Source organism: Muscardinus avellanarius (genome assembly GCF_963383645.1).
Source record: "Muscardinus avellanarius genome assembly, chromosome: 11".
NCBI lineage: Eukaryota > Metazoa > Chordata > Mammalia > Rodentia > Gliridae > Muscardinus > Muscardinus avellanarius.
The window spans coordinates 71,759,472-71,770,837 of NC_137797.1; the positions used below are offsets into that span (position 1 = coordinate 71,759,472).

The window sequence follows — 11,366 nt, forward strand, 5'->3', positions numbered from 1 at the left end:
AAGAAAAAAAAAGAAGAAAGGAAGGAAGGCAGAAAGAAGGAAGGAAAGAAAGAAAGAAAGAGAGAAAAGTCAGAGTTGAGCACAGCGGTGCACACCTATAATCCGGTACTTGAGAAGCTGAGACGATCACAGGTTCAAGGGCAGTGTGCAATATTTAGCCTGTGGCTCAGTGGTAGATCCCTTGCCTAGTATGTATGAGACCCTGGACTTAATCTTGAGCACAACAAAAACAGAAAGAAAGAAAGAAAGAAAGAAAGAAAGAAAGAAAGAAAGAAAGAAAGAAAGAAAGATAGAGGGAGGGAAAGAAAGGAAATAAACTTAACAGAATTGGTGTAGGTGAGGAAATGTGTGCAGGGTGAGTAGATTATAATTCAACAAGAGGGGTCCCGGTGGTGCATATTCCAGAGGAAGAGTGTGAATACAGGCGGAGAGCACGCTGAGGAGCTCTGCGGGGACCCGCCAAGTTGGCCTGGTCTGTGGAATACCAGGAGGCAGCTGAACACTGGGTCCGGCAGGTGGGGACTGAAGTTGAGAAGCAGTGGACAGAGGTAGGGAAACTCAGGGCACTAGGAGTCATGGATGCCAAAAGACTGGGAATCTGAAAAGAAATGACTGCCTAGCATGCACGAGGCCCTGGCTTCTATCACCAACACCACCAGAGACAAAAGGAAAGTACTGCTGCGGCTTCCCCACCACTTCCACAGACACAAACGCACTGGAGAGGTTTCATTGCTAGCAGTTTTATTTGACTCAGATACTCAGACACATGCCCCCACCCCACATTGATGGTGGCCATGATCATGGCCCGGGCAGACTTGTCGCTGGAGTCATCAGCCTGTTACCAAGACACAGGAGGAAAGCATATGGGTCACATCTATGTTGCAGAGCAGGAAGAAGCCCAGCTACTGCTGGTCAAGTAGGGCCTGACTGTGGGCCAGGGAGGGGGAAGCTGGTGCAGAGATCCATGCAGGGGGAGGAGGGACTCATTCAGGGCTAGCATTAAGGTTTGGACTTAGAGTAGGCCTAGGGCAGGGATAGGGAGCTTCCAGGCGAGGGGCTCAGTAGCTGTGAGTAGAAGACTTGTCCAGCTCACTGTGTTGCTCCTTCTGGGACTCTGTTACCACCTGCTGGAGGCAAGGCATAGGAGAGGCAGGCGGTTCAGTGCCACCCTCTTTGGGATTAGGTGTCCCTCTGCGGGGTGCAGCCAGCTGCGGCTCCAGTTTACCCACCCACCTTCTGTCTCTCTCCCAAGAACCACCCATCTTCAACACCTGGAGATCGGCACCCAGGCTGGGGCTCCGAAACAACATGGATAGTGGGTTACCTCCCCATCCCGGGTCTCAATGGTTCTGATCAGAACCATCTTCCGGCTGTGACTATCCTGGGCAGGCTCCACCTCAGGCACTGGAGAAAGCAAGACAAGAGGAGGAGGGAGAGAGGCTTGGAATTTCTCTTTTAGGCTCCCACTCCCATCCCTGAGGGCAAGGGACAGGTGCCCTAAGAGAAGGGGCCAGTACAGGCTGGAGAGGACCCACCCCAGCGAGGAGCCCGAGCAAGAAGAGTGCAATCAGGGTGGAAGTAGACAAGGGGAGGTGCAGGTCGGGACCCCGGCATGGAGGACTCACCCATGGACGTCTTCAGGCTCAAGGAGGCAAAGGAATGGATGGGCACTGAGATCCTGCGGAGGAAGCGAGCTCAGCGCCTGCGGGGCCACTTCTGTTCCCCTACCCCAAAGACTAAGCACTCCCCGCGCGACCCTCACCGGCTCTCCTCGCCCTCCAGCAGCTTCCGGTAGGTGGCGATCTCGATGTCCAGGGCCATCTTGACGTTGAGAAGCTCCTGGTACTCGCGCAAGTGCCTCGCCATCTCCTCCTTTAGCTGTCGCAGCTCTTCCTCGAGCCTCGCGGCGCCCGCCTGGTACCCGCCTGCCTCGAGGGCGAACTGCTCCTCCAGCTCCCGCAGCTGTCTGAGCAGCGCCTCGTTCTGCGGTGGAGGAGCAGGGGGCGTCGGGCGGGGGCCCTCGGCCCGGGTGGCCTCCCTCCCGCCTGGGCGCGCCCCTCGGTTCTGACCGTGCCGCGCAGCCCGTCCACCTCGCACGTCAGGCTCTGAATCTGGCGTCGAGACTCGTTCATCTCCTGCTTGGCCTGGCGCAAGGCCTCGTGGTTGCGGTTGGCGGCGTCCGACAGGTCTGCGTACTGGGGGAGAGGGTGCCCTGGGCTGGAGCGGCGCTTCCCCGCGCCTCCCTCCCGGGGCCTTCCGCGCCCTGGTGACCCGCGCACCTTGGACTTGTACCACTCCTCCGCCTCCTGCAGATTCTTGGCCGCGATGCTCTCGTACTGCGCTCGGATGTCTCTCAGCGCTGCCGTCAGCTCCGGCTTCACGGTCGCCTCTACCTCCACCTGCTGCACCTGCTGACTCTCCACGCTCACCTGCAGGTCTCGAAGCTCCTACCGCCCAGCGCAGGCAAAGAAGGAAGAGACGGCTCAGCTTCCACCGGCCACGCCGTTTCCGCACGGAAAAGAGAGGAAAACACTTTCACGAGCAGCAGGGGGCGCCAGGGAGCGCGGCAGCCCGAGGAGCCTGCGGCGCCCCGGCGGGCGCTAGGCCAGCTTCAAGTTCCGGGTGCAGCCTGCTGTCTGCCGACAGGTGGCGCAGGGGTGGGAGCCAAGCCACCTGTAGAGGGATGGGCGGTGGCGGGTCCCCGGCAAACTCCCGGCTCCTCCTCCGCGGCTCCTCCACCTGCTCGCGGCCTCCAGGGCTCGGCCTTGGCAGGTCCCGCAAGGCCACTCCCCACCTCCGAAGCCTCCGCGCCCCCAGGTCCACTCACCTCCTCGTGCAGTTTCTTGAGGAACTCAATCTCATCCATCAGGGATTCAATCTTGCGCTCCAATTCCAGGCGGGAGAGCGTGGCGTCGTCCACGTCCTTTGTGGATGGGAGGGGGGGGGGTCAAGGAAAGGGAGGACGACTCAGGACTTCCCTCTTTGTCTCGGGAGGCGTCAGGTTGCCACCCCACGCCCACCATGGCACCGGGATGAGCGGGCGGGGAGCGGGAAACTCTACGTGGGCCCCGCTAACCTTGCGGAAGAGCACGAGGTTGTGCTCCGCGTCCTCCCTTTTGCGCGTCTCCTCCTCCAACCTGACGGGCAGAGGGTCAGGCGGAGCTGCGGTCAGCGCCCGGCCGCGCCCCGCAGGACCCTGCTCTGCCGCCCCGGACGCCCAGGGGAGGGCCTCCGGCTGCCTGGTAGCATCGCCCCGACTTTGTAACGAGCACGAGGCTGCGAAGGGGCCCCTCTCCGACACAGAAAGGCACCGAGATCCCCTTCCCGCCTCCCGGGCAGTGAGGGCAACGTGCTGCGGGGCTGGGGGGGGCGCGCCCGACGCCGCCTGACCTCTGCCTGAGCGCCGCCAGGTCCTCCGCCAGCCCGTCGCGCTCCACCTGCACCCGGTCGCGCTCGCGGCCCAGCAGCTCCAGCTCGCGCCGCAGCTCGCGCAGCTCCTGCTGGCACAGCTGGTCGGCGCGCGCCGGCTCCTGGCCCCGGGCCTGGCTCAGCTCGCCGCGCAGGGCCGCGTTCTGCTGCTCCAGGAAGCGCACCTTCTCAATGAAGTTGGCGAAGCGGTCGTTGAGCTCCTGTAGCTCCTGCTTCTCGTTGCTGCGCGTGGCCAGGAACTCCTGGTTGAGGGCCTCAGCCATGGAGAAGTCGAGGCGCTCCGAGGGCAGGCGCAGGGCCACCGCCCGGGGGGCGCGGAAGCTGCCCAGGCGCACCGAGGAGCTCGCGGACGCCGAGCCCAGCAGGCGGCTGCCCGAGAAGCGCGAGCCCGACGAGTAGGAGTAGGCCCCCGGGGACAGGGAGGGTGGGGGCCCGAAGGTGCGGCGGTACGAGGTGGAGCTGACGCCGGCCCGCAGGCCCGACGGGTGGTGGCTCATGGCGCCCGAGGTAGCCGAGGACGGTGGTCACCGCGCGGAGCTGGGGAGCTGGGCCGGGCCGGGCAGGAGCCGCAGACCACTGCGAGGCCGCTTTATAGCCCTGCGCTTGGGGGGGGGGGACGAGCAGCTCCTCCCACTGGCCTGACCGGCTGGAAGGAGCTGCGTGGGGAGGGGGCGCCCCACCCTGCGGGAAGGCTGCACCCTCCCTTCACTGGTTGCTGGCGCCCTGCCTGATTCCTTGCTGGGGGGGATGGAAGCTGGGATGTGGGCGCGGGGGTCAGTGCCTTCCAGAGAGCACCCGAAACTGAGCCTGGGGGCGTGGGCTAGTAGGGAGCTGGGGTCCCTGCCTGGAAGAGCTGGTGATATTTCAGGGATAGGAGGGCCGAGGTTAAAGGGCAAACTCATGGCACAGGAGCCTGAGGCCAGGTGGAGGGAGAGCTGGCCTGGCCTGGGCCCCAGGGCTTGAGACTTCACTTGTCCCCTGAAATGGGGCTCTCCTTTCACCCCCTGTCAGCTGCTGCCTTCTTCACCATACCTAGAAGAAATGGGGGATCAAAGGGCAGAGGCAGAGTCGCCTGGGGAAGAGCTGTGTTCTCCCTAATCCCCAGAGCCCTGCTAAGGGCTAGTGATTGGCGCCAGCCCTGCTGCTAATGGACTGACCAGCTTCCCTCCCCCTCCCCTTGGCCAGCAGAGGTTGCTTGCTGATGGTTCTGCCTTAAAGACACAGCCCCCAAACCTGGACCTACCCCAGGCTGCAGCAGGGTTGGTACCTCACAGGAGGCTGGAGGTGGCTAAGCCTAGTTAGTTCTGGATCCCGCTCTGAGGGTGTGCGCCATGCCAGGGGCTGAGTGGAATGGGCCTGCGGTAAGCTGCCTGCCTTTACTGGATTCTCCCTCTCCCCCCTCCCCACCAAATGATGCTCAGTCATGGGTCTTACCGGAATCAGAGCAGCTCCTAGGTAGGAAGGGGAGGGGGCTGAGGGGCAGCATCTGCTGCCAAGGCTGAGATGGACAGACTGGCAGGAACCAGTTTCCAGTACTGAGGCAGCACTGGTACCCAGGGATGGGTGGGGCTGGAGAGAGACCAAGGGAAAGAGAAGACACCCATCCCCAACTGTCTGAAAGATTAGTGAGAAGGCCTTACACAGCCAGGTTTACAAACATACCCTGTCTACCTGTATGCATATACATTACACACAACCACACCTCCTTCCACACACACACACACACACACACACACACACACACACACCCCCATTGCTGGGAGGGTTGATGTCTGGCCTTTATATGTTCACACAGCTTCTGGAATGCAGGCACAGACTGCCTAGGAGTGGACAGAAGCAGCTTGATGGTCTGCAGGAGCGGGGGTGCTGAGGCCTGTTGGGTTTGCCAGGAGCCATGGGGGCTGCTGCTGGGGACTCCAGGAATCTCCAGCAGGACAGGTCCACCTCAGGTTGGCCCTGAGGACAAGATTCGGTGTCCTCAGGTCCCCACTCTTGTCTCAGGGCAGGGTTGGAGCTGCAGGCTGGGTCCCCAGCCAGGGATGAGGAGGGCGGCTCCTCCACACTGCAGGGCAGAGCGCTGCCCCTCCCTTTGTGTGTCCTCTGAGATGGGCCAGAGCCAACACCCTGCTCCCCGCTCACTCACTAGCTCATCCCTATGCCTGTGTGCTCTGCTCCCCAGGCCCCTCCTTCCTTCCGGCTATTAGCCTCCCTGCACAGCTGCCAGGTCTTTCTCCTTGACGGGTCTGGTTTTGTTGCCAGGGGAATGGGAAGGAGGATGGGAGTCGGGGATAGGATGGATAAACCATCCTAATTCCTAACTGGGCTTTAGCACTGAGGCCTCAGGAGGAGCCCTAACTCCTGGGAGCTGGGAGAGGTAGGGTTCTGTCTGGGCTGGGACTGAGGGTTTGACAGGTATGAGGAGGGGCCAGGGAAGCCTTGGCGCTTTCTGCTGCAAGCCTGGGCTCTGAGCCTGATACCTTAGGTCCACCCCAGACTCAGCCCTAGGAGCAAACTGGGAGCCAGCGCTGCCAGCACTGGGAGTGCATACAGGGCCTCAGAGGACCAGCTCAGGCCAACTCTACAGGGAGCTTGTTGTGGACCTGGGCCTCTGAAGGTAATAATGATAATAATGATGATAATAATAGTACCTACTTCATAGCGTTGAGAGGATTAAGTGAGTTACTATGTGTGAAGCACTTAGTACTTGGCCCATCGTGCATGCTATATAAATATTAGCCAGTGTCTGTCCTCCTCCTCTTCTACTTGATCTGCTGAGGGCTTGGCTAGAAACAATTAGAAGCCTGCAGGGGTTTGCCAGAAAGATAAGTAACAAAGTTTAGCTTTTGGGCAGGAGAACACCAAAGGATGGGCCATGGACCCAAAGCGGGCCTAGGGGAGGTTTGGCGGCAAAAAGAGGGCAGGAGGCTAGGTAGGAAGAGGTCGCCAGTGGACTTTCTGCATGAGCCAGAGGAACCACAGAAGCCTGCTGAGAGTGGATGAAGTTCTTTTCAAACACTGCTATGGTGGTGCACACTTGTGATCCCCATATTTGGGAGGCTGAGATGGGAGGTTCACAGCCAGCCTCAGCTGCTTAGTGAACCCTGTGCAACTTAGTTTTTTTTTTTTTTTTTCAGTACTGGGGATGGAACCCAGGGGCATTCTACCTCTAAGCAACACCCCCAGCCCTGTATTTTATTCTTTATTTTGAAACAGAGTCTCACTGAGTTGCAAAGGGCCTAAGTAGCTGAGGTTGTTGAACAGTGATCCTCCAGTCTCAGCCTCCCAAATGCTGGGATTACAAGTGTGAGCCACCACGCCCAGCTCCCTATGCAATTTAGTGATATATATATATCCAGGTGGGTGGGGTACATGCTTCTAATCCCAGTACAGGAGGATTATAGGTTTGCAGCCAGTCTCAGCAACTTAATGAGGCCCTCTACAACTTATTGAGACCGTTTCAAAATAAAGAATAAAAATGGCTGGGGTAGGCCGGGCATGGTGGCGCACGCTTGTAATCCCCACACTTGGGAGGCAGAGACAGGAGGATCGCGCAGGTTCGAAGCCAGCCGCGCGCGCTGGCTTAGGAGACCCAGTTTCCAAATAAAAATGTAAAAATAGGTTTGGGAGTGTAGCCCAGAGGTAGAAGGGCTTCCAGGAACCCCAGTACCACCAAAATAAATAAATAAATAAATAAATAAATAAATAAATAAATATGGCTGGGGTATAGCTCAGAAGTAGAATGCCCCGAGTTCAATCCCCAGTAACACACACACACACACACACACACACACACACACACACACACACACACACACACACTTGTTTGTAGATAGCAAGATGGATTTGTGCTTTTGAAGCAGGAGTATTTCTTGTATTTATTTATTGTGCTGGAGTTTTTGTTATTAATGTTGTTTGCAGTACCAAGAATGGAACCCAGGGGCATTCTACATCCAGTTTACACCCTCAGCCTTGTGTGTGTGTGTGTGTGTGTGTGTGTGTGTGTGTGTGTGTGTCTAGGGATGGAACCCAGGGACATTTGACCTCCAAGCTACACGCCATGCCCTATTTTTTTTATTCTTTATTTTGAAATAGGGTCTAAGTTGTGAAGGGCCTCACTAAGTAGCTGAGACCGTCCACAAACCCTGATCCTCCTGTCTCAGCCTCCGGAATGCTGAGATTACAAGTGTAAGTCACCATGACCGGCTCCTATTTTTTATTATTATTTATTTTGCAGTACTGGGGATGGAATCCAGGGGCACTGTACCTCCAAGCTACACCCCAGCCCTATTTCTCTTTCAGGTCTCGGGATGGAACCCAGGGGGATTCTACCTCCAAGCTACAACTCCAGCTCTATTTTTTATTCTTTATTTTGAAACATGGTCTCACTGAGTTTCAAAGGACCTCAGTAAGTAGTAGTAGCTGAGACTGTCCTCGAACCGCAATCCTCCCAAATGCTGGGATTACAAGTGTGGGCCCATGCCCGGTTTATTCTTTATTTTGAAACAAGGTCTCATTAAGTTGCAAAGGGCCTCACTAAGTAGCTTAGACCGTCTACAAACTGGATCCTCCTGTCTCAGTCTCACCAGTACTGGGATTACAAGGGTGCGCCACCAAGCCTGGCTTTGTGTTGGGATTGAACCCAGAGATACTCCACTTCCCAGTTATACCCCTATACCTATTTTAATTTTTTGTTTTTTTGTGGTACTGGAGATGGAACCCAGGGGCATTGTACCCCCAAGTGACACCTCAGCCGTATTTTTTTAGTCTTTTTAAATTTTTTTATTTTTATTTCTTTTTTATTTTTTGAGTGTCTGGTGATGGAATACAGAGGCATTTGATCCTTCTACCTCCGGGTTACACTCCCAGACCTAATATATATATATATATATATGTGTGTGTGTGTGTGTGTGTGTGTGTATATATATATATATATATATATACACACACACACACATATACACATATATTTATATATATGTGTATATATATATATTTTTTTTTCTTTTTTTGAAACAGGGTCTTTTAAGCCAGCAAGGCTGGCTTCGAATCTGCGAGATCCTCCTGTATCTGCCTCCCAAGCATGGGGATTACAAGCGTGCGCCACCACACCCGGATTCTCTAGCCCTATTTTGTATTCTTTATTTTGAAACAGGGTCTCACTAAGTTGCGGAGGGTCTAAGTAGCTGAAGTTTTTTGCAAACTGCAATCCTCCGGTCTCAGCCTCCCGAATGCTGTGATTACAAGCATGCGGCACCATGCCCTGCTTCTTTTTTTATTTTTGAAACAAGGTCTCACTGAGTTGCGAAGGATCTCGCCAAGTAGTTGAGGCTGTCCCCGAACAGCGATCCTCTGGTCTCTGCCTCCCAAATGCTGAAATTAAAAGCGTGTGCCACCAGCCCAGCCTCTATCCCTATTTTAATTTTATTTTGTGTGTGTGGTACTGGGGTTCCTGGAAGCCCTTCTACCTCCGGGCTACACTCCCAGACCTATTTTTACATTTTTTTTTTGAAACAGGGTCTCCTAAGCCAGCGCGCGCAGCTGGCTTCAAACCTGCGCGATCCTCCTGTCTCTGCCTCCCAAGCGCGGGGATTACAAGCGTGTGCCACCACGCCTGGCCCTATTTTAATTTTGAAACAGGATTTTGCTATGTTAATGAGAGTCTCACTACTTGCTGATGATTCTCAAACCTGTGATCCTCCTGTCTCAGCTTCCTAAGTACTGGGATTACAAATGTGTACCACTCGAGGCCGGGTCTGGAGCCAGCAAGGCTGGGGCCCGGAGCCTGTTGCGTGGCAGGCCTGGAACTGGGGCCTGCTCCACAGCAAAGGGCCAGCGGGTTTCTTCAGCTGTGTGGCCAAGAAGCACTAGAAGCTGCCGCTGCCTCACCTAATCTCAGCAGATTTCCAGATCCAAGTGACCTCTATTTAAAAACAAATTGGTTGTGAGTGGATCATCCTGTCAAAGGTACTCACCTTCTAGCTTTCAGGTTTTCAGTAAGTGGGAATAAGCGTGGAGAAATAGAAGCTCTAATACATTGTTGGTGGGATTGCGAGTTGGTGCAACCACTTTGGAGAGCAGTATAGAAGATCCTCAGAAGAAGGAAAACAAACTTACCATATGATCCAGCAGTACCACCTCTGGGTGTCTACCAAAAAGAATGAAAACCAAAATACCAAACTAATGCATGAACAACCATGTTCATAGCTGCACAGTTCACCATTGCCAAGCTGTGGAACCAGCCAAGGTGTCCTTCAACAGATGAGTGGATTTCAAAACCATGGGATATGTACACAATGGGACTTTGCCCAGCCATAAGGGAGAACAAAATTATGGCATTTATAGTGAAATGTCACAAAAAATAAGAAATCAGATACTTTTCTTAATGTGCAAAATATTAGGGAGAAATGGGTAACAGGAGGAACTCTAGATGAAGAAGGGACCCTATAGAGGAGCTATGAAGGTGACATATCTGAGGGGATAAGAGGGAGGATAAGGGAAACTCTTTAAAGCACATGATGTACTTAAACATATCAAAGTCAGTCAGGAAGCCAAGCATGGATAGGAGGGAGGGGGAGGGAAGAGGTTAGAGATTGGGTAGGGGCTGACTGGGTGATGTGTGCATGTATGTCTACACAAGTTTTTTTTTTTATCTCATTGAGATGTATGACAATGCACCAATAAAAATTTATTTTTTAAAAAAGAGCAATGACATGAAAAAAAAAAGTGTGCCACTATGCCAAGCTGAACCCAGGGTATTCTACCTCCAGGCTATATCCCCAGCCCTATTTTATTTTTTATTTGGAAAAAGGATCTAAGTTGCTGCCAGCTCACTGAGTTGCTGAGGCTGGTTTTGAACCTGCCATCCTCCTGTCTCAGCCTCCCAAGTACTGGGATTACAGATGATGTCACCGTGCCCAGTTTCATCTCTTCTCTCACTGCATCATTTAGTAATAGTTAACACTTCCTATGTGCCAACTAGTGTGGTAAACATTTAATATATTTATAACTTGCAATCCTCATGATAACCCTACCATATAGGTACTATTATTCTCATTTTACAAATAAAATGGGGGAAAATTGAGACTCAGGCTCAACAATTTCCCCAAAGTCACACAGTTAATAAACTAGTAGTCTAGCTTGGTGTGGTGGCGCACCCGTGTAATCCCAGTACTTGGCAAGCTGAGACAGGAGGATCACAGGTTTGCAGACAGCCTCAGCCACTCAGTGAGGCCCTCCGCAACTTAGTGAGACCCTGTTTCAAAACACAGAAGCCGGGTGTGGTGGCGCAGGCTTGTCCTCCCTGCGCTGGAAGGCGGGGACAGGAGGATCACGCAGGTTCAAAGCCAGCCTCGCTCGCTTAAGAGACCCTGTTTCCAAATAAAAATATAAAAATAGGTCTGAGAGTGTAGCCCAGAGGTAGAAGGGCTTCCAGGAACCCCAGTTCCACCAAAAAAAAAAAAAAAAAAAAATAGGACTGGGAATGTAGCTCCAAGGTAGAATGCCCCTGGGTTCCACCCCAGTACCACAGAAAAAATAAACTAGTAATATGTTTATATGTCTGACTCTTTACTCCCTGACAATATATTCTTTGAAGGCAGCAATGAAATGTTACTTGTCTTTGTATTCATGGTATCTAGCACCACCTGGGTCTCAACTAAATGTGAGGCACCTGAAATAGAGGTGTGTTGCTGCCATCTCCTGGTCGTAAGTAGGAATGACATGTCTGTACTTTGCATCCGTTAGTGGAGTGCATGACTTGTGGCTGTTGGAACGTTAAAATTTGGGGAATGCCTCACATTTTTTTTTTTTTTTTACTAATGAAAATTATCCAAGGAAATATACAGAAGTAATAGCAGTGGTAGCATTAGTAATTTGGAGACATGATTCCATTTTTCCCCTGGGCTCTAATAACTTCATTTGTCCTTCCAGAAGCCATA

General features: G+C 53.6%; 1 protein-coding gene across 2 annotated transcripts; it reads right to left on the minus strand.

Moving 5' to 3' along the window:
- Positions 1-1,058: 1,058 nt before the first annotated feature.
- Positions 1,059-3,926, minus strand: PRPH (peripherin; the record flags this gene model as incomplete). 2 transcript variants are annotated; one of them, XM_080705440.1, is made up of 9 exons in its annotated part: positions 1,059-1,124; positions 1,325-1,404; positions 1,626-1,678; positions 1,763-1,983; positions 2,070-2,195; positions 2,280-2,447; positions 2,828-2,923; positions 3,077-3,137; positions 3,391-3,926. In XM_080705440.1, 9 exons carry the CDS (start codon positions 3,924-3,926, stop codon positions 1,059-1,061), a joined length of 1,407 nt encoding a protein of 468 aa, XP_080561566.1. The 2 variants fall into 2 exon arrangements, with proteins under 2 accessions (XP_080561566.1, XP_080561565.1); XM_080705439.1 differs by having other exon boundaries at positions 1,059-1,127.
- Between the last annotated feature and the right edge of the window lie 7,440 nt (positions 3,927-11,366).